This window comes from Lissotriton vulgaris, chromosome 4_1 (genome assembly GCF_964263255.1).
Source record: "Lissotriton vulgaris chromosome 4_1, aLisVul1.2, whole genome shotgun sequence".
In the NCBI taxonomy this organism is placed as follows: domain Eukaryota; kingdom Metazoa; phylum Chordata; class Amphibia; order Caudata; family Salamandridae; genus Lissotriton; species Lissotriton vulgaris.
The window spans coordinates 1,318,942,266-1,318,963,236 of record NC_141691.1 but is presented as its reverse complement, the minus strand read 5'-3'; the positions used below and the strand labels follow the sequence as shown (position 1 = coordinate 1,318,963,236).

The window sequence follows — 20,971 nt, the reverse complement described above, 5'->3', positions numbered from 1 at the left end:
ATGATTGCTCCTGGACTGGCTATGTGATTCAACAAAATAATATTTAGGTACTCCAAGGCATAGGAACACCTGCTCTCCAGAATGTGGCTATAAATACATGAAATTAGAAAATGATTCATAAAAATGTAAGTATTAATTGATCAAATGCAGATAAAAGCTTAGTATCTGCACAAGATAAAAAGAGACATACCCAAATGCACTACAAACCAGATAAGGAGTTCTGTTGTTGTTCATCAAAATACATGTTGGAAAATATAACAAACTTGATTAGCCATCAGAACAGGGTACCAATCTGCAAAGTAGCTTTGAAGATAAAGGTGCAAAAACTGTTTACGATGCCAGTCAGAAAAGCAGTGCGGCCGGTATGGTAGTGGGAAAGATCCTACCGCCGGGGCTGGTACTATCCGACCGCCTTATTACTATTCATGCACTGGAGATCTTCACCCATGGCAGTCGGAAAGAAATCAATTCCGACTGATGAGATCAGAAAGCTTTTAGCTCCGACAGATGCCGTCGGAAAGCCAGTGATTTCATATACGTCAGGAGTGGTGGGTCCACGACGGCATCGGATTTCGTAGTAATGGAAAAGGTAGAGCAGCGGCAGGACTTGTACAGCAGGATCCATGGTATCCCTGGATGCGGAGAGCTGCGTGGAGTTCAGTTTGAGCTGTCTGTCCCTCTGTTTCCACCAACTCTGATGAGCCGGTTAACCGCCTCAGTCGGATGGTCTGATAGGCGCATCATAATAAGGTGGTCGGAAAACTGCCTATCAGTGCCGATTGTTTATATGGCAGTCGGGAGGACCGCTTACGACGTGACCGAATCAGTCTTTTCCAACTCTGACGGGACCACGGAGGCCCTTCTGACCACCATCGTAATCAGGCCCAAAGTGACACTATTTTTACAAGTTTATTTTTGTGATTTGTAAATTGTTTCAAATTGGATAAAACGTGTACAAGGAGGACTGCATCTTGACTGGTCAGGAAAAAGCATTTAAATAAAAAAGCAGGACAAAGTTGGAACCCTCTACTTTATGAATATGATTAATGTGTCATAATTCCTTGAAAGTACAGGCGAGGGAGAGATGGACGTTAAAGGCACAAGTGAGGGTTCCAGTGAAGGAAGGAAAGAAATGTTAATGTCAGATGATCTTTAGAAAGGCACCTCTAAAGGAGTAAAGAAAAGAATACCACACTACTTTGAAGAATGTTTTAAGAGGTAAGACATTCAAAACCTAAAGAGGAGTCCCTAAAAGACTGGATCATCTCAGCTCCCGTATCAAATCAAATCAAAGTAGAGCTTATAAAGCGCAAAGATACTCCAAGGAGTGTCCCGGCACTGCAGGTATGTAGAGCTTCAATCATAAATGCAAATGTGAGGGGACTCAAGCTAAAAAGCTACATTGGAAAGTCAGGTTTTCAGGCTACCTTTAAAAGAACCTGTAACCATAATATCCCCTAGATTTCTTGGGTGAACATTTCAGATAGCAGTGGCTAGCACGGAAATGGAGGATCCTCCCCATTTCTTCTTCCTTGTCTTAGGCACTACAGCCGGCAGTGCATCAGCCAAAATTAGGGTTCAGGATGACAGGTAGTGAAAATGTTGCTTAGATAAATATTTTAGACCCAGTCCATGGAAAACTCTGTGGGCACGCACCAGCCCCTTACATTTTATTCTCACCCCAATAGGCAGCCAATGTAATTCCTTACCATGGGCCTGACCAGAAACATTCCTTGGGATATTAAGCAGGACCCCAGCTGGAGCATCCTTCACCAGCTAGAGTCTCTTGAGTAGGTATAAAGTGAGAAGAGTGCATTGGCATAGTTAAGCCTATCTGTTATAAGGGCACTGACAAGAAACTTCCTCAGTGATCATACGAGGCCAAAGCAAGTCTCAACTGTGCTCTCCACTTGTGGTTTGAAAGACAAATTACTATGAAACCTTCACTCTGAGGTTCTTCACTACCATAGTGGGGGGTCAAAGGAGATGGAGCAGAACTTAGCCAAATCCCACTGCCCCACAGAGGGGGAGAAGAGCCAAAGACCAGTATATCTGTCTTGCTTGTTTTGCACTGGAGTTTGCTACAATGCCAGATCTACTGCGGACCGGAGTGGTGAGGGTTTAAAAAGTCAGTAGTGTATCAGAAATAATTGTATTTCTGATACACTACTGACTTTTTAAACCCTCACCACTCATTAGTTAAATTTACTTTGCACAACACGTCTGAATCTCACTATCCTGCTTAGCAGTAGATCTGGCGTTGTAGCACACCAAAGAGACACTTGGTTTCTTTGGTAGGGCCTGATGATGAAACATGTCATCACCAGGTGGTGAGTGAGGGCTTTCCTTAATGTCCTGAGTGAGGCCGTCAACCCCTTTCTTAGCTGCTCCTGACTATGGTCTGGTATAACCATTTGACACTCTTTTCTTGTTTACTGATTATAACCGGGGAATAAGAGTGTTGCTTAAATCTCCCTACCTCTCCTCTTGTTGAAGCAAAGGAAACATATGAACATTGAACAATGTCGGACTCAATGCAGAGCTCTGCGTAACCCAGAACTCAATTGAGTTAGAGTCATTTGCAAATGATGGCACCACACTGACTGACATCTGCTTGATAGAAAAGAAAGCAGCCAGGTACAGGTGGTCCCACCCATCCACATGTCCCACAGAAGGTGTATCATGGTAGGATGGGAAACCATATCAAATGCCACCAAAAGGTCTAAAAGCACCAAAGCCACTTCTTCCCGTTATCCATTGCCATTTAAATATTATTCGAGAATTCAACCAGAACAAACTCAGAGCTGCAACTGGAGTGACATTCCAATTGGGAGGGATCAAAACTGGTTGGCTCCAAGACAGCTAGAAAGCTTGGTGTTAATTAATTCCTCAAGGATCTTAGAGATGTCTGGTAGCAAAGAAATCAACCTTTAGTTGGCCAGGGCAGATATGTGTGTCCAAGGTTTGTTGCGCAGAGGAATCAACCTGGGCTTCTTCCAGCAACTAGGAACAATGGCATGGTGCAGTGAGTTATTTAGCAGAACATTCTGAGTGGGATTTATAGCTTCCGCATTAGGACTCATGACTTGGGGGGACAAGAGTCATTAGAGGAGACAGAACTAAAGGCTCTAAGAACCTCCAGAAAAATCGAACAAAACTCTATCATAGAGTATGAAGGTGAAAGAGGCCCTAACAGGGTCGGATTACCAGACCAAGCAGTCACACAGCTATTAATGGCTGTAGGTGCACTTTTGGCAACTGACCCATAGGAGTCCGTAATGTTATTACGTTCACAGGTATTAAGGACTTAAAAATGCACAGAAACCTTGTCTCAAAAAATCTGAGCGGTAAGAGCAACATTTCAGAGATGCTTCCAGGGGCTGAAAAAGAGCAAAAAGATTGCTAAACTTTTTTGTGATTTTAAAAACCTGCTTAGGTCTATTATTAGATCTAGTAAGGAACTTTGCTTGGGCTTTTGTTATGCCTAGGTAATAGATAGATAGCTTCTTTTTGTAGCGCTTCTTATCATTGGGTAGATAAAATCAGCAGCTAGCTCTTTGAAGCTTTTTGCAGTGCTGCCTAAGTAGTTTAAGGTCCTCATTGAACCATGGAGCAGATGGGCATCTCATACCACCAGAACCTGGTCTAAAAGGTGCCACCTCACCTGGTCTGCCATCTTTCCTAGTCGGACATTAACTGCCAGTGCATCAAATTCAATATTACCAGAAAGCACCAGAGCACTGTTGCTAGGGATAGAAGTAATATCTTCAGTCTTAACTTTAGACCAGCTGCGGTGAGGAAGCAATGAGTTCAACCTTCTGCATCTGGGGCCCTGCTCCAATAGCCAGTGGAAATACACTGAAGAGTGATCTGGCCCGGTATTCCTCAGATTTTCCACAATCTTGATACAACCTTCAAAAGATTGGTTCAAGCAAATGACCTGCGGAGTGAGTGGGTTTATCTACAAATTGCTTTGGGTTCCAAGTGGATGTAATGTCCAAGAGAAGTGAGGCTTGGTGGTCCTCTAACTTGTCCAAATAAATCTGCAGATCACCCAGAATAAAAAAATCGGAGTACTTTAACAAATAACTGGACAGAAAATCATCCAATAAGGACAAAACATTGGAAGCCTGTACTGGTGGCGGTAGATAAGTACTCTAGACACAGATTGATTGGCTGAAGGGAAGAGACAGAAGCCAAGGGATTCAGCCCACATGGAGCTCAGGGGTCTTAAAGACAGTGAATTTCAGGGACAGTTCAAGAAGAATTGGCGACACCCCCACTCCTCTTGCCCACTTTACCATGTGGAGCAATTAAATAGCTGGCAGGGATGGCAAATGCAATATCTGGGGCTATATCCTCATTTATCCATGTCTCGGTGAGAAGAAGAATATTCAGATGTTCCTCCATAACATGCTCAAATATATGAAGTGCATTTTCTGTGGATATATTGCACAATTATCAGTGGCGCTGCCTGAATCCTTAATAAAATAGCACTGTGTTTAGTAACCTTCATAGGATAGTCATCATCAAACGGACAACCGTCATGTAGTTAAAAGGAGCAAAGAGGGCTGGAAGGCAGCAAAGCAGTGGTGGACAGATCAATCTGACCTGCATATAGCACACCAGGATTCAAAGCATGAATCACTGAATCAAAATACATTCTAGAGAGGGGAAACCAAAGCAGCATGGTTGGCACTGAGCACGAACTAGTGTAGACGAGCACAGACAGGCTTGTGCTAGGCGCGTCCGCTGCACGCATCCGTTGGGTATCCGAGCACCTGCCACTCTTATGTCACTTAAGGACATCCCACAGCAGCAACTAGACTTCAACTGTCAAAAAAATGTCGGCCAAAAAAGGCCTTAACTGGAAATGTAGGCAAAAACGCACTTATGGCATTCTGAGAGGCTCTAGGGGCCTTATTTATGAGGGTCTTGCGCCGCCGGTGCTTCACTTTTAAAATGGGAAAAAGTGACGCACCAGTGGCGCAAGGCCTTCATAAATGAGGCCCTAGGTATTCAAGCAAACACATCAAACATTAAAATAAATCATGTTAAAATGCTAGATTAAAATGCTAGAACCAGTATCCCCCCAAAGCAGAATCATCAGAATATAATCCCTCTATATAAGAACATGTGTTTTTTTACCTATGCCACTTGAGGGGGGGGGGGTTAGAGTTTTTTTAGATCCCTTGTTAAATACACGAGGCAGCGTTTGGTAGTCATTGAGGCTTATCCTTTAAAGGCAAATGTTTCATCCAACCTAAACACTTTCAACATTACATCCACATGTTTGTATATGTTTATGGAATCAACAAATAGATAAAGGATTCTGAAAACGAGACAGACACAGTACACAAATCTTTGAGTGGCTAGTTTAAATTCAACTGTTGAGATACCAGAAGGAATACATTGTTTGAACATGACAGGGTATGGTTCGGAAAATAAATGCTAATGGACATAAGGCTTGAATAAATCATAACATCTGGCATTGCTCTGCACAGCATTCCATTTACATTTTGTTTCACAATGCAATTCCAAACAGAAACCTGACATATGCATCAGTCTTGGTCTCCACTGCTAAAGGGTCAGTCTACTCTGAACTGCCAGGTCATGTTACATGCAGCCATAGAACAGTTTCCACCTTATTGAGCTCCATCAGTGAGGTGGGGTTTGAGTTCCATTGCCCCTTAGAGTGCCTCATTGTAAAAAAACACAATAGATCAAATTCCTAAATAAATGATAACCTCTGACATTTCTTCTAGCCTCATGCCATTTAACTCTGTCATTACAGTGGCGTATCAACAACATAGAAACTACTCCTGCCAGTTCATCTCTTCTCTGAATAGTAGTAATGTAGGTAAAAAAAATGTTTCTCTTATGCCCCCTAAACTATTTATGGTAGTGTGATCACAGCCCACCCAAGGACAAGAAGAGGAGGAGTTCCAGATGGAGAATTTGACCGCCACCCATGTGGTAAAGAGGCACTGTTGGGGCACACAGACATTGGCCCTATGACAGTGTATGTGAGCTGGCTTTGGATGGTTCCAGATAATCAAATGAATGGCTGCACTAAGTGTTGGGGGGGGGGGGCTGGGGTGTGCACCTGCGGAGTCATAAGGGAGAATAAAGTGCTCCATAGTTTCCAGACACGGGACTGTCTAGTTTAGGCTGTCAGTGTAAAGTGTGTGCAGATGACACAGAGCTGGTTTGAGTGTTTGCTAGTTTCGCCGGGGAATTTGGAGACTGCACTTTAGAACCTGGTAACTTTTAGCGCGCTGCCAATTTTGGACATGCAGGACCTCATTCACAGCTCACATCAACATTTTGACCTAATTCATTCCAATATCCCACCAATGGATTCCCTACAAAAATGTATGTTGTGTTTTACAAATGGGGAAGAAAAGCCTTTAGGAGAGAGATATATGATATCTCATGCAATGTGAATAACAGTGAGATAATAAACACAGGGGCATATTTACCATGAAATAGTGGAGCGCGGCGTTAAGCACAAAATGCTAATGCCACGCTCTGCCATTCTGAAAACGCAGGGAAGAACTGTATTTACAAAGATACGACACCTACCTGTGTTTTCCCTAGTGTTGGCTCTAAATAAAGCTGCCTAGCGCCAATGCAGGCACCTTTGCACCATAGTGCAAGGATGCCTGCATTGAGGGAATGATTGTTTATTTGCAGGAAGGTGTCCCTTCCTGCACATAAACAATCACAAATGGTGATTTGTGCAGCACACATAGAAGTTGCGAATCATCAATTTTTTAATGATCGTTTAAGTGCAAGAAAAGGATGCATTCCTGTACATAAACAAACATTCATGGTGTGTTGCTGTTTTTATGTGTGCTGCACAATGCAAATAGATCATCAGGATGGGCAAACATGGGCTGGAATACTGATTGCTTTGTGGCAGATCAGCAAATAATAGGAACTATGAATGACAAATGTCTCAATATTTGCACAATGCAGCACACACAGACAGCAAAAACAAGGAGAAACAAAGCATTCCTCCTCATTTCGCAATGTTAAGACCAGTTTTTCCCTGGTCCTAATTTTGCCACTGCCTTCTCTTTACACTTCCCTTGTAAATAGGGGGCAGCTTCAAAATCAATAGGTGTTGCAGTGGAACGTCCACCGCAAAATCCATTGCCTACCCCTTTCATGCTAAATATAGCATGAAAGGGTGCCTTATTTACAAGGCAGTATTAAGCCACATTAAGTGGCTTAACACTGGCTTGTAAATAAGGTAAAGCCCCTATAACCACAGGAACGTCCATAAAAGTGAAGTTCCAGTGGTATTAGGGGGCTTGTAAATATGCCCCACAGTTTCCAACGTCAACTAGTCTAAATGTTGGCAGAACCATAACGTAGAGAAGCCTTCTTTTGAAGGCAGTGGCCATTTTACCAATCTTCTAATTTCCATAAGGACAGATTGGTGGGCTCATGGTTACGAGTGAATAGCAGAGCAGTTATATTGAGACATTTGTCATTCATAGTGCCTAATGTTTACAGATCTGCCACAAAGCAATCAGTATTCCAGCCCATGTTTGCCCATCCTGATGATCAATTTGAAATAGTCAAACTGGCGCAGGTAGTCCGAAAACGAATTGATTTGATGGTAATGGGCCCGATTCACAGAACTAACTTAAGACAAAGTCCTAAACCTACTACTTTTGGTATTCACAGAAGGCACTTACTCATTTTGGTATTAAAGTTAGGATTTTTCTCAGTTTAGGAGTCCTAAAGTTAGCAGTCTCAACTTTACTGCTCCTAAATTGAGAAAAATTCTAACTTTAGGACTTTCGGACTTTCGGTAATCAAAGAAGGCATTTAGGAGTCCCAAAGTTAGGACTCCTAACTTCTAGTACCGAAATGAGTAAGTGCCTTCTGTGAATACCAAAATGAGTAAGTGCCTTCTGTGAATAGCAAAATGGTAGTAAGTTTAGGATTTTGTCTTAAGTTAGTTCTGTGCCCATAGACCCAAGGCATTGTGCTTGAGCTGCTAGTATCTTTAGTGGAGTTGGTTATTTGCCTGTTCTTCCAGATGGTTGCCAATACTTTTAGATGGTATCCCAATTATATTCCTTCTGGTTGCTTTTATAGACACATTTTGAGAAATCAACACTTGACATGTTGTGCAGCTGCTTAGTTCTCAAGGCATTCATGTAAGGCTCCTAACTGAACCCTCATCCTTTGCTGTGGTGAAACCATAATGGTTATCAAACTTGCCATCCTGCCACACATGGTAGCAATGTTTTTTGCCATTGCCTAGACCCTCCCTTGAATAACTAAGGACACAGATCGTACAACCTGCATATTGATTGATTCTGCCCATGAAAGTAATGCCCGTCGCCCATTTTTTTCAACTTCAACAAAGGCAGTTGAGGTAATTTTGGAGATAGTGAAAATGTTGGGCATTCATGCTGAAATAGATGAACTACATGTGGCCAGAGCTCAGTTACTGCTACTGTCATGATAGCTGTCCACAAACTCAGTTTCACTTGTAGGGATGGAACCCATCTAGTCTTTGCATGCATGTTTTCTATGTGAACAGCAGCAGAAAACCATCACCCAGATCTGTATATTAAGTGCATGTGTATGGCACATTGACATTTGGGTAAAGGTATGCTGTACATTTAGGTTTCAGATGTTTCTATTTTACATTATGTACGACAGAAATAAAATGTGCCTATTTTTTTTATTTCTCACGTCACATAAAGACACACTGTTACACGTTTGCTATAAATACTGTGTGCACTTACTCATGCAAATCTTACTGGGTCTCTATTGAGAACGATGTTGGTGTTACACAGAGAGAAGGCAATGCATATATGTTTATGCATGATGCCAGGTAGCATACCAAGGATGTGTTTTGGCCCCCACCCTTTTCAATTTGTTCCTATCAGACCTTCCTGAAGCCTTAAATAAGGTAAATTCCCACGCTCCTGAAGCAGCTGGCTTCGTTTTGTCAAACCTGCTATATGCCGACGATGTGGTCCTCCTTAGTAAAACAAAGATTGGCATGCAAAGACTATTGGGCGCAATCTCCGAATATTCAACCAAAAAAGAGCTTCAGATCAACAACAAGAAAACAAAAATTTTGGCGGTGCATCCAGGAAGGGCAAAGAAGCTGTTTTGGGTCCTGAACCGGGAAAGCATAGCTGAATCCAGCTGCCATAAGTACCTTGGCGTCTTTTTTAATAGCAACGGCAGATATAAAAAGCACCTTGAAGAACAAAAAAAGAAGGGAGCAGCACTTGCTTTCACAGTCAGCACCCTACACAAAAAGCTACTTGGCCCAACATTTGCACTAACAATACAGGTCGCGCAGGCAAAAATCATTCCAACATTAACCTATGGTAGCGAGGTGTTAAAAGGATTGGACAGTGGCAATTTGCATAATATCATCGCAAAAACTTATAGAATAGTGTTCAAGTTACCAAACCAAACATCACCGGCGCGAATCAGGCTGGAACTGGGCATCTGTAACCAATCATTGGCCAGAGCCAAGAGCTTCTTAATGTGCTGCCACAAATTGAGGTCATCGAAGGAAGGCAGCCTAGGCCAACACCTATGGGCCAGTCTTAACAAGAACCTTTGGCGAGCAGGACATGACTATTGGGAAAAAGGGCTAAGAACCCTACGTTTGAACGACTTTTGGAATCTGCAAGTAAGCCAAAATGAATTCAAACGATTAGCAAAAATAAGCGCTAAAAAACTTTCTTTAGTGGAAGACAAGGCTCGGCTAGCAAGAAGAAGTCACGGCTGGATGACTTTGCAATCCTATGTCCAGCTGATTCCACAGCCATACCTAACCTTAACATTCACTGCACGTACAAAACTAAGCTTCTTAAAATTAAGAATGGGACTCATCAACTTGTCGTGTCACTTGCCAAAATGGAAAAGAGTCAATGGCCACGAACCCTGTCGACTTTGTGGGAAACACAAAGAAGACATCACACACATCCTATGCCTCTGCCCAAACCTGTTGCACGAAAGACGGTTCCTCTTAAGGAAACTTTGGAACAAAAATATGGTGAGATCATGCAGGGCAGCAGTTCTGGCATGCTTTGATCCCCGGAACACCGAACTAAATTTTGCCCTGGTCAGGTTCTTGGATCAAGCAGAAAAAAAAGTGTGTGATGTGATCGATCCAAGTGACCTTCCATCAGCATAATATTTGCTACTTTTATTTATACTGGACTGGAATTTGCATTCCTTTTTTTACATATGTACACTTTTAAATACTTTTATTTGTTTTAGTTTTTTTTAAATCAAGCAATAAAGTCTAATTAAAATTAGGTAGCATACCTGTGTATACAAGGTCTTACAAGTACTTTATATTTGCTAGATATCAAGCTTTTACTTTATCCCACGGATAAAAGGAGGCGCTTGTCTGACAGACGTATTTGCAAAAAAAAAAAAAAAAAAACAGGCATGGCCATCCATCACTAGGCAATTGATGTTGTATGCCATTCGGGTGGTCCGGAAAACAATGGTAGGCGAGGAGAACCTATTTTTACATCTGGCAAAGTCAACCTCTGTTCGAAACACAAATATTTAGGTCGGACCCCTTATCAAACCATTTAGTGAGCACTCTTGAGCCATTAGCTTAAGACATTTTCAATACTATCTAGCAGAAGTATTTTACTCTCACCATTATGCTTGTGGGTGTTTTGGTGTATCCTTTATTTTTCACGTCTAACATACACTCAATCATCACTGTCACATCAATATATTTTTCTCACAGGTGCTTTACAAACAAAAGCTATCATTTTTTTATTTTCTTCTCTGGAAGACACCCTGGTTCGTTTTGAGACAAAAACAACTTTATTGATATGGCAGCCAAATGCCAGTTCCTCTAATGTATATAACTGTTGAACCGCTGATAAGATTCAGCCCAATTGGCAGCTCGCCCTCTCCCGGCACTAGGTTGCACCTGGAAGAGCCGCAGTGGCCATACTGTCACATTGGCATTTCCACTGTAGGTTGCAGAATAAGAGGCTGCTTTCAGAGCAGGATGGGCTGCCACAGCCCAACAGAGCTCTCTTTGCCATATATTAGGCGTGGCCTCCTGCACAGTGCATCTTGGAACCTTGTTGCCAGGGCTGACTTTAAATTCCAGTGCACCTGTGAGAAAGTGCCTCTTTTTGTGTGATCACATTCTTTGTGGGCTAATGCTGGATTTTTCAGTCTGCACTGATACACTGCTAACCTGATCCCAGTGCATGTTGTTCGACCCATAAAAAATGTTGAAATTTGCTGAAACCCTAATTGGCATATTTGACTTTCTTATAAGGCCGTAGTAAATTGTGTGTAAAATACACTCTTGGCAAGGAAAGTTAAATGTCACCTATGTACTCCAGCACTATTGTGGCATCCAATAATGTGACAAGACAAACACCACTCCATGCGTACCACTATAGTCTGGTTGCTACAGTTCTAAAACTGCAAAGACATCTGTCAAAATAAACTATTTTCTGAGAAGAAAACCTCCTTTTAAAATATGAATAAGTCACCCCTATGTAGATCTTGTATCCCACAATGCAGGGAACATGGAATTTAAAGGTTGGATATATTACAATTAAAAGTCAACATTTCCTTACAGTGACTAGCAGCCAAATGCTATTTCGCTGTAGCAAGACTTGCTGGCCCATAGAAAAACATTGAGGGGCAGATTTATGATGCCCTTGCGCCGCAATTGCGTCACTTTATTTGACGCAACTGCGGCGCAAACAATGCGCCCTATTTACAACGTGACGCATCTAGGAGATGCGTCACGTTGTAAAGCCCTGCGCCATAAGGAGGCGTTCCTGCGCAGGGGCGGGCGTTCCTGCGCAGGAACGCCTCCTGAAAGTGGCTGAGTGAAATCTATGAGATTTCACTCAGTCACTTTCAGGCCAATGCTGCATCAAAACCCTGCGCCTGCTTGAAGCAGGCGTAGGTCTTGATGCAGCATTGTGTAGATGCGGCACCTCCGAGCCTTGCTGGAGCTGCGTCGCGCTTGCGACGCAACTCCAGCAATGCGCCACATTTCCGGCACAGATGCGTCACGCATCTGTGCCGTTTTTGCACCATTGTGCGCCACATTATAAATGCGGCGCACCATGGGTGGCGGAGCTGTGGCGCACTGTGGCGCACGTTAACTGGCGCATCCCTGAGGATGCGCCAGTTAACATAAATCTGCCCCTGAGTATTTGGTCTAAGGCAATACGCTGCTATGCGCACCTGACCTCAGGAGCTGTCAGATATCCTGATGTTTCCACTGACAGCATAATTATGCATGACATACAAAAGTGCTTTGTTGGAGGTGATGAACTGTAGAGGTAGATCCTCTTTGCATTTAATGGTATGAAGAATGTGAAATCAAAGTAATGCAGGTTACTGGTAAGTAATCTAAACATTATTTCAGGTAACTAAAACAAACATTGCAGTGCATTTGCAGGTACTGGGATGTTTTCAATTAAATCTGCTAAGATAAATGTGGGTGATGAAGGGGAATATCTGCCAAGTGCTTTCAGGTTCTAATTGCACGTATATAATCTGTGCTAAGGGAATGCCAATTTATAAATATCAACTCATAGTACACAATTCTAATGATAATGATAACGTACCTCCTTAATCTTTAAATTTGTCATATTTAGCATAACACGGAATTCTGTTTTATTTTTTTATTTTTCCAGGTGTATCACTTTGTTATCACTGTATTCTGAATGAATCCCGGAGAGGAGTCATTTCATCCACAAAGATTAGTCAGCAAATTCTCCAAAATCAAATAAAACACATAGGCCTTCCCCAATTGCTACTTTACCTTTTTTTGAACATTTTTATATGGTAATTGATGGAATAAGAGTTTTGCTCTTTAACTACAGTTTAATAGCTTTAGTTTGTTTGAGCATGGTGGTGAGGGGTTTCATGTAAATATTGAAGAATGTAAGGAAGAGCGCCGAGCCTTGGGGGACACCCCTGGTTATGGCGGAAATCTCTGAAATTGCATTGTTTATTTTTATTAATTGGGAACAGTTATCTAGATAAGAGGTAAACCATTTCAAAAACAAGCCATCCGCTCCGATCTGTATATGGAGGGATTTTAGAAACAACTTGTGGTCAACCCTGTCAAAGTCCATTGACAAGTCTAGGAAGATGAGTAGGCAGCATTTATCAGCATCTAGGGATTTGTGTATGTCATCTGCTACAGTTCAAATAGCTATTTCTGTTCTGAAACACTTCCTGAAACCCAATTAGAATGAGTCACAAAGATTGTGGGAGTCAATGTGTTAGCTTAATTGGAAGAGAATGCATTGTTTAAGAATTTTTGCCACAGAAGAGAAGGTTGGAGATGGGCCTAAAGTTGTTGAGGTCCTCTGGGTCAGCATCTGGCCTAGGAGTGACTTGACCTAGTTTGATACAGTCAGGCATTCTCCCATTGCTCCACTGTTTATTTTCTTAGTCCCAAGAGGGCTTAGGGCATGGTTGAGACTTTTCACTCGAGAGGCCAGGAGTGGGTCTACAAAATAGGAGGAGGGTTTGGATTTCGCAATCATCTTTGAGATGTTCTCCTCTGTGAGTGAGTGAGTTGAAAGTCTTCCAGCTCTTGGGAGTTGTGGGGGATACTAGGATTAGATTGCATTCTGTGGGTTCAGAGAGGGGGTCAGTTGTTTGGGAGTTCGGTGTGAGCGAAGGCGCAGAGATTTACGTGGTTGGCTGGGAGTGGAGGATTAGGCAGAGTTCGCATTCGTTATTTTATCATGACGAATTTTGAGAAATTGTGGCAGTGTTCTTTGGAGACATGAGGATTAGTCCTTTGAAGCTTTAGTGGTTTGTTGTTTTATGACATTAAAGTAACTTCAGGTCCTCCAGTGGGATGTGTAATTGTACCAATAACGTTGAGACTTGTTACTTTCACTGGAGAAATTGAATTATGTTACTATAGTTAAAATTGTCAAGATGCTCTTTTCCTGAAGGAGTGTTTGATGTATGAAAATAATCAGTCTGATGCTTGAGGCATGTATAAATATTTCAAAGAAAAGCTCTTAAAGCTATACATCAATTATTGTTCAGTTAATAAGAGATGTAATCCTCTTTTACTAGAATATAAGTCAGAGGTCTACTCCTGGTGTGGGTGATTCAGAACCATTAGCGGGAGAGACAGCCTAAGAATCCTATATCAGGTATCAGAGATTCTGAAGTCTGCCACTGCTAAGAAGACTCAGGCCCAATGATGTAGAAGGAGGTTCTGAGGTCTACTGCACGGGTAAAAGGGCAATGAACTTTAATTGAATGTGAAACGTTGGTCCTTTTGATAGAGTTTGGAACACTAGGACTTATGGTAATGGTTGTGATCTACAAAATGCTGCTACTTAAAATGTATATGAGGACATAACTAACACCATTGTTTATTGCCCTTGACTTAAGGTATAACTAGCGCTATGGGAAAGGAGGATAACTGTAATGCTTTTTCTGATTTCATCAAAGATACACTACAGACATATCAGATGAGCCAGCAAGATTTATTTGTGGTTCTAGATTCTTTCCACAGATGTCACACATATTGAACCTTGTGTGTGGCCCCCTACATTTGTAAGAGGCATGCTCCATCTGTCTTCAATGGCTTTTAGTGACATTCTGCCTATTATAAGCTTTCACAATTAAATAAATTAAGATATTGCTATCAAGCAACTTGGCATGAAAGAATGACCATTTGTCAATGGTTTTGCTGACTCTTTGCTGCTTAAATGTGGGTCATTGATGTAAGTTATTAATTTTGGGTAGTTACTCATACCAACCTACTAAACACAAATGGATTTGGCCATAACACAGTTCTAAGACAAACTTTGCTCATTCTCCCGTAGCAATGATATAAGCAGTATGTAATTGCACAGGAAATGTGTGTTGAGTACATGCTAAAGTTAAGGGCACTGCCAAATACAATTTACCAAGCCAATTAAGAAATAAAAGTCATTAAATGGTTACAAATGGATAATGAAAAGCAGAGATATGATTTTTTACAGTTATAATGTAACATGGTCAAAAATGCTCCTAGCAACAATAGAGATATAAAAGCCACTTTCAATCCATGTGCTTTAGTGCAAACAACTATTGGAAATTGCTCTTGTGCCAGTAAAAAAAAATCAGAAAGAGCAGTAGACTGTTGAGTCTCACTAAGACCTGAAGGTCAGGGGCAGATCAATATTCTACAATGATATTACATTCCTATCCTATCAATCTTCCTGTTGAACATCTATGCAACATCTCCACGAAGAAGAAAGGCCTCTTTTCCCCTACGTTCTCCTACTGCTAAAATCCCCAAACATTTCTTCATACTGTGAAAGTGACTCCTGAGCTGTCCTACAGCTATTGGGTTCCAGGGACAGTCTTCCAGGCACCTTCTCAAGCCAGGGATGGTCCATTCCCAAGTGGCTAGCTATACTATCTTCGAAGCATGGAACTCTTCTTCCTTTTTGTCTCTGTAGCAGCAACAATAGTCCAACCATTTGACCCTTGAAGAACAGTTCCAGTCCCAGATAGCGCTTCAGTCATCTTTATCCAGACGTTTTTTCTAGATGTTTTTACCCAAGTGCAGGTGATGTATCTGTCTTATCCTGTGCAGGAGCCAGAAGACTAGAAAATTCCATACACCCAGTCGTGACCCCTAATCCATAGAATTCTTACATCCCATCCTGTACTTCATCAGTATCCTAACTGCATCTGCCTCATCCTCCTTCTAGGCTAGGCTTTTCACTACTTCTAAGTTCAGAGGGAAATAATTTAGGGTGGCCCTGAGAGTCAATAATTTCAGACCCTGGGTATCACATTTAGCATTTCTATTTCGAAGGAAGAGCTGTTACAGCTGTCCTTTATGGTGCCAATTGTTCCTGTCCCTCTCCAAGATGGCTAATCCATGCTCAGTTACGACTGTTAACATCAACCCTACCTTACTGCAGCCTGAGCAACACCCATGACTTCCAAGAGGAGGGTTGTTAACCATCAGAAAAGTATATCTATTTAGTCCATGGAGACTGTCTTGTTTACTATTACAGCACAAAGTTAACTTAGTTAAGAAAATTCTACTTTTGCAACTAAATTAGAATTTTAAAACTAAGTTACAAATAACTTTTACCAACCACTCTAGTAGTGTCAAAATCCTGTATAAAAAGTGATTTTACTCATAACTAGGCCTATTCCTAAAAAAATAAACTTTTATCGCACAGTGAAAACAGCTGTTAGCACTTGTTTATTGTGGGATGTACTTTCCCCAAATTCTAATATGCCCCCCTTTATATTTTAAACACCAAGCCATGTGGGATTGCAGGGTCACTTTGGGATGACTTATCTTCTATTCAGAAGCAGGTTTTCCTGCAGAGCATTTGTAGCCCGAAGTCCATCCAGAGCAAAATGGCACTCTTTAGAGCCATACATTTGTGTGTTTAATGTGCTCGGAGTGAAGGCACATTGAAGTCCACAAATGACATTGTTTTTCTATGTCACTGGTGAGATTTCTACCCCAACCCATATGGCTTTAATATCATTTTAAATACACCAGCTAGGTGACCCACTTAGTTGCACAATTTTATGGCCAGAGCATACACACTGGGCACTGAATGGCAATGCGACAGTGTCATGCATAAGTAAAAGTAGGGTCCATAAAATTGCAGATTTGCTAGAGTACTTATGTGGAACAATGACAACCTCTAAGGCTTCGATCTGCTTAGGGCTGTGCATTGGCTGGAAATCTAAACTGGTGGTACCTTGTGGCATGCACACATCTGGACACTGTTGACTCCAACTCATGTACAAAATCACTTCAGAGTGTTTATTAAAATCCAAAAAGGACCCCTAGATTCACTTTTTTCCCGGGAATTATGGACTTGAGAGTAGTAGTCGGTAATCTTTTGTTAAGCAGTGATTGATTTACAATTATGGTGTGCATCTAAGTAAATACACTAGACATGCGGACCTTTCAATCTGGCACTGGCTAATGCTCATGTAGTGCGTACACATTTCGCATTGAAACCACAGAAATTCAATAAAACCTAATGCCGGTTTTAAACAATTTAGCATTTGGTACATATTACACCTTTGCAAAAAATGTATTACGCTGGGAAAATTTGCAAAAGATTGTGCATTCTGTATTATGCAAAATTTATAACATGAATCCATTTTGAGAAACTTTTTAAAACAAGTGTGCACCTGCCATATATAATTTGTTGCAGATGTCAAGCATTAGAATGGTTAAATATAACATACATGAACACATAGTGATGAGGAATTTGGGCTGAGTCTATTTCATATTCAAATCTCCAAACTAATCACATAACAAGTCTTATTCTTGAATACATCAATTCACACTTATGAATAGAATCATGTGTAATTTGCAAGAGTCCAGGAATATGTTGTACTAAGTTCTAGTTGATTGTATTAAAATAAAAAGAATTAACAAATAGAGTGAAGCCAGCAACTGTGACTTCGTTTGTATATGAAACAAAGATTCTCATTGCAAAAATGTCCTTGACATTTACTGCTGTTCATCCTAGATTTGCTAAATCACTTCGAGGCAATAGTAGTAAGGTTTACTTTGTGACACTTGCTTCAATATCAGAAGTTCAATCACCATGTTATGCAGTAGAATATGGGGTGTATTACAATGTCGATCAGAGTTGCCTCCTACCGACACCGTCTGGGTCTTAGGACCGACGGACCGCGGGGCGACGGTCCGACCACCTGATTATTATGCGACCGAACAAAGTTTGGTTGGATACTCACATTTCTTTATGGGAGCCTGTGTTATGGTCGGAAACTGGTCTTAATACAGGCTTGCATGAAGAAATGGGTGTGTGTGTGAAACCCTTCACCCTGTGTCAGGCACCCCATAGTGCCTGCCACACAGTGCATGGATTTACTGGGGGCACATTAGGTACCCACTCGGCCACCAACTGTAGCCTGCGGACGCAAGGGGGCCTTGCTAGGGTCCCCCAAAGTCACTTTCCACCAGCCTTTCTGTGTCAGAAAGGCGAGCACGGAAAGGCTGTGGGAAACTGAAATTGTAGTCCTGATAGCAGAAACGCCATCCGTATGGGATTACCGGCCGTTCTGACTGGTTGGAAGACTCATAGAGCCGGTCGGAAATATATCAGAATGAACGACCGGTTCACGCTCTAACCGCCGACACCGTAACTCAGTGGTCAGACTGCAAATCGATCGTATTGGTCGGAAAGCCGCTGACCGCTGTCAGAAAGGTTCCGACTAGCATTCATAGGCTTTCCGACTGACATTGTAATCAGCCCCTAGGTGTTACTTTCTAACTTAACTCAAGTTTAGATTGAATAAGTTCAAGTCCTTTCACATTTAAAATTTCCAGATGGAATATTATTGCATTTGAGTATTCTCCAGAGGTTTATTTTTTACTACTCACCTTTTTTATTGTAATGATCCCTTCTTGGGTGCTGTTGTCAGTAACAATGTCAAAATAATTTAAACCATCTCCTTCTTCAAAGATGTAGTTCATTTCTGCATTCTCTCCGATATCACTGTCATCAGCCATAATTCTACCAACATATGAACCCAAGGGTGCAGACTCGAGGATTGACAGGTGATAGAGCTCTAGATGGGTGAACACAATAAGAGGGATTATATATTTAGCACATTTAATAATACACTATACTTTTGTTCCTAAAAATGATAAAACAACAATTACAAAAAATAATACAGCCATTGATTTCTAAAGATTTTTTTTATTTGTTCAGGTCTGTTTTATCATTTAATCAAGACATTGGATACATAAAAAAGCGAAAATGTTTTTAGCCTTAAATACTGAGATCCAGTACAGCACCCAATGATAACTATAATTGAATGAAACCCAATTTCCCTCTAAGGCAATATTTTCCTAAAATGCAAAATTCTCGACTTGCACCTGTACATGTATTAATTTTTAGGGATAATAAATTTTACAAACACATAAATGCTCTATTTAGTTCCTGTTGAAAACAAAAAAGTGATACTTCTCTTACTTTGTTGAAATTTTGGCCCATTGTCGTTGATGTCAGACAAGTTGATGGTTACAGTGGCTGTGGCTGAGAGTCCGCCCATTTGACCGACCATATCCTTTGCCTGGATAATGACATAATACTGTTCTTGAGCTTCCCTGTCTGTCTGCGAAGAGACACGAATAATCCCTGAAAGAGAAAAAAACCTATTTGTAACAATTACTTTGAGCAGTAATACTTTGACTTAACTTACTTTGTAAAATATACCATGCTTTGACAGCCTGCCAGGGTGTGGTGTTTGATTCTCTAGCTTTAGTGATTATAACTATACCATTTCCATTTGGTGGTGTTCAATGACCCACTCAGACTCTGCAGATGCATTTAGTGGTGTATTGACAAGGTTACCATTTTGATTGTTTCCAGGATGGTAAGCTACTTGGAAATTGATAGTGGAGAAGTGTGGCTCAATGGTTAGAAGAGGCAGACTATGAAGCAGAGGTCAGACCTGGGACCAGGGTTCAATTCCTGACACGGCAGGGTCTTGAGCCCAAAAATGTCCACGGAATCGATAATTCTCGCTTCGGTGCCTGCTCGAATCACGGGTTCACACTCTGCAACTCCGGGCAATAGCTTGCTTAATCTCCACTATGGCCCCCCGCGGCAGGATGCCTGGCTTTCACCTTGGGGGTGCCCAGTACGGGTTATCTCACAGGGAAAAACCAGGACGGGTTCCCAAAGCAAGCGCTTAGAGACGTTGGTGATAATGTGCTATATAAATATGCATTACATTACATTACCCACGACCATGCGATTTTGTTAATGCTCTTTAGCAGTTAAAGGAGGGGCAAGCCAAAACAACCACATATATAAGACTGAGGCCCCCATTATTATGAGGTGGCCACTATTAGATGTGATAATTATCACAACAGATCAAAACTGACACTGTTAGGTATTTATCAGGTGGGGTAATTTCCAGCTATCATGAGTTTTTGGGGATGTCATGCAAAACTCAATAATTTGCATGTTTCAATAAACACGGGGCATTTCCCCCTAATAAATGTCATTTAAAAAATAGCGGTTCTGTCGGGTTCAAACAACAAGTGATTTGTCCAAACAGTTTTTTTACACTGCTCTTAATAGAACCAACATAACACCTCCAAAGTACTGTAACAAATCCTTATGGTAAATAAAGAAGGAAGACCTAAGTGTTAATCTATGGTTTCTTTATATCATTTTCTGAATCAAAAAGTCATTTATATACATTATATACAAATAACTGTCATCATATCAAATATAGTGCAAAACCAAGTGACATTAGTGAATAGTGTACTTGTGATAAACAAAATATATCCAAATTTCATGTAGAAAAACTGTACATGTATATACAAAATATCATTTGCATAAGACCATCAACTGATACAATCTAGGAACCCTATAATTTCTTTCAAGTTTGTTGGGGGCTCCGAGTTTATGTGGCCTGTGAATAGATAGAATAGTATAGAATAGAATTAAATAATCTGCTTCTTTAGTCTCGAACCGGCTGCTGGAAGACTTCCAGCAGCCGGTTCGAGACTAAAGAAGCAGATTATTTAATTCTTCTGCCGCGAATATTTGCTGATTAAAGAAATCTTTCTTTCCATGTGACTAATGCACCTGGTTGAGAGGACTGTCGTGCTGCATATATTATTGTCTTGATAACAACCCGCTGCGAGTGAAAACATTGGCGCTTTCAGGGTCGAAACGTCGACATCTATTCACAGGCCACATAAACTCGGAGCCCCCAACAAACTTGAAAGAAATTATGGGGTTCCTAGATTGTATCAGTTGATGGTCTTATGAAATGATATTTTGTATATACATGTACAGTTTTTCTACATAAAATTTGGATACATTTTATTTATCACAAGTAAACTATTCACTAATGTCACTTGGTTTTGCACTATATTTGATATGATGACAGTTATTTGTATATAATG

The 20,971-nt window shown here is 41.1% G+C and overlaps 1 protein-coding gene across 1 annotated transcript in view; it reads right to left on the bottom strand.

Annotated features, from left to right (window-relative positions):
• The window catches only part of CDH19 (cadherin 19), a 1,234,526-nt gene that overhangs the window by 560,960 nt on the left and 652,595 nt on the right, over positions 1-20,971 (bottom strand). Inside the window, exons 5-6 of the mRNA XM_086965550.1 lie at positions 19,020-19,184; positions 18,425-18,612 (exon numbers count right to left, since the gene is read on the bottom strand). Of these exons, the coding sequence (XP_086821676.1) occupies positions 18,425-18,612; positions 19,020-19,184 (353 nt within the window). The remainder of the gene's footprint in view (positions 1-18,424; positions 18,613-19,019; positions 19,185-20,971) is intronic.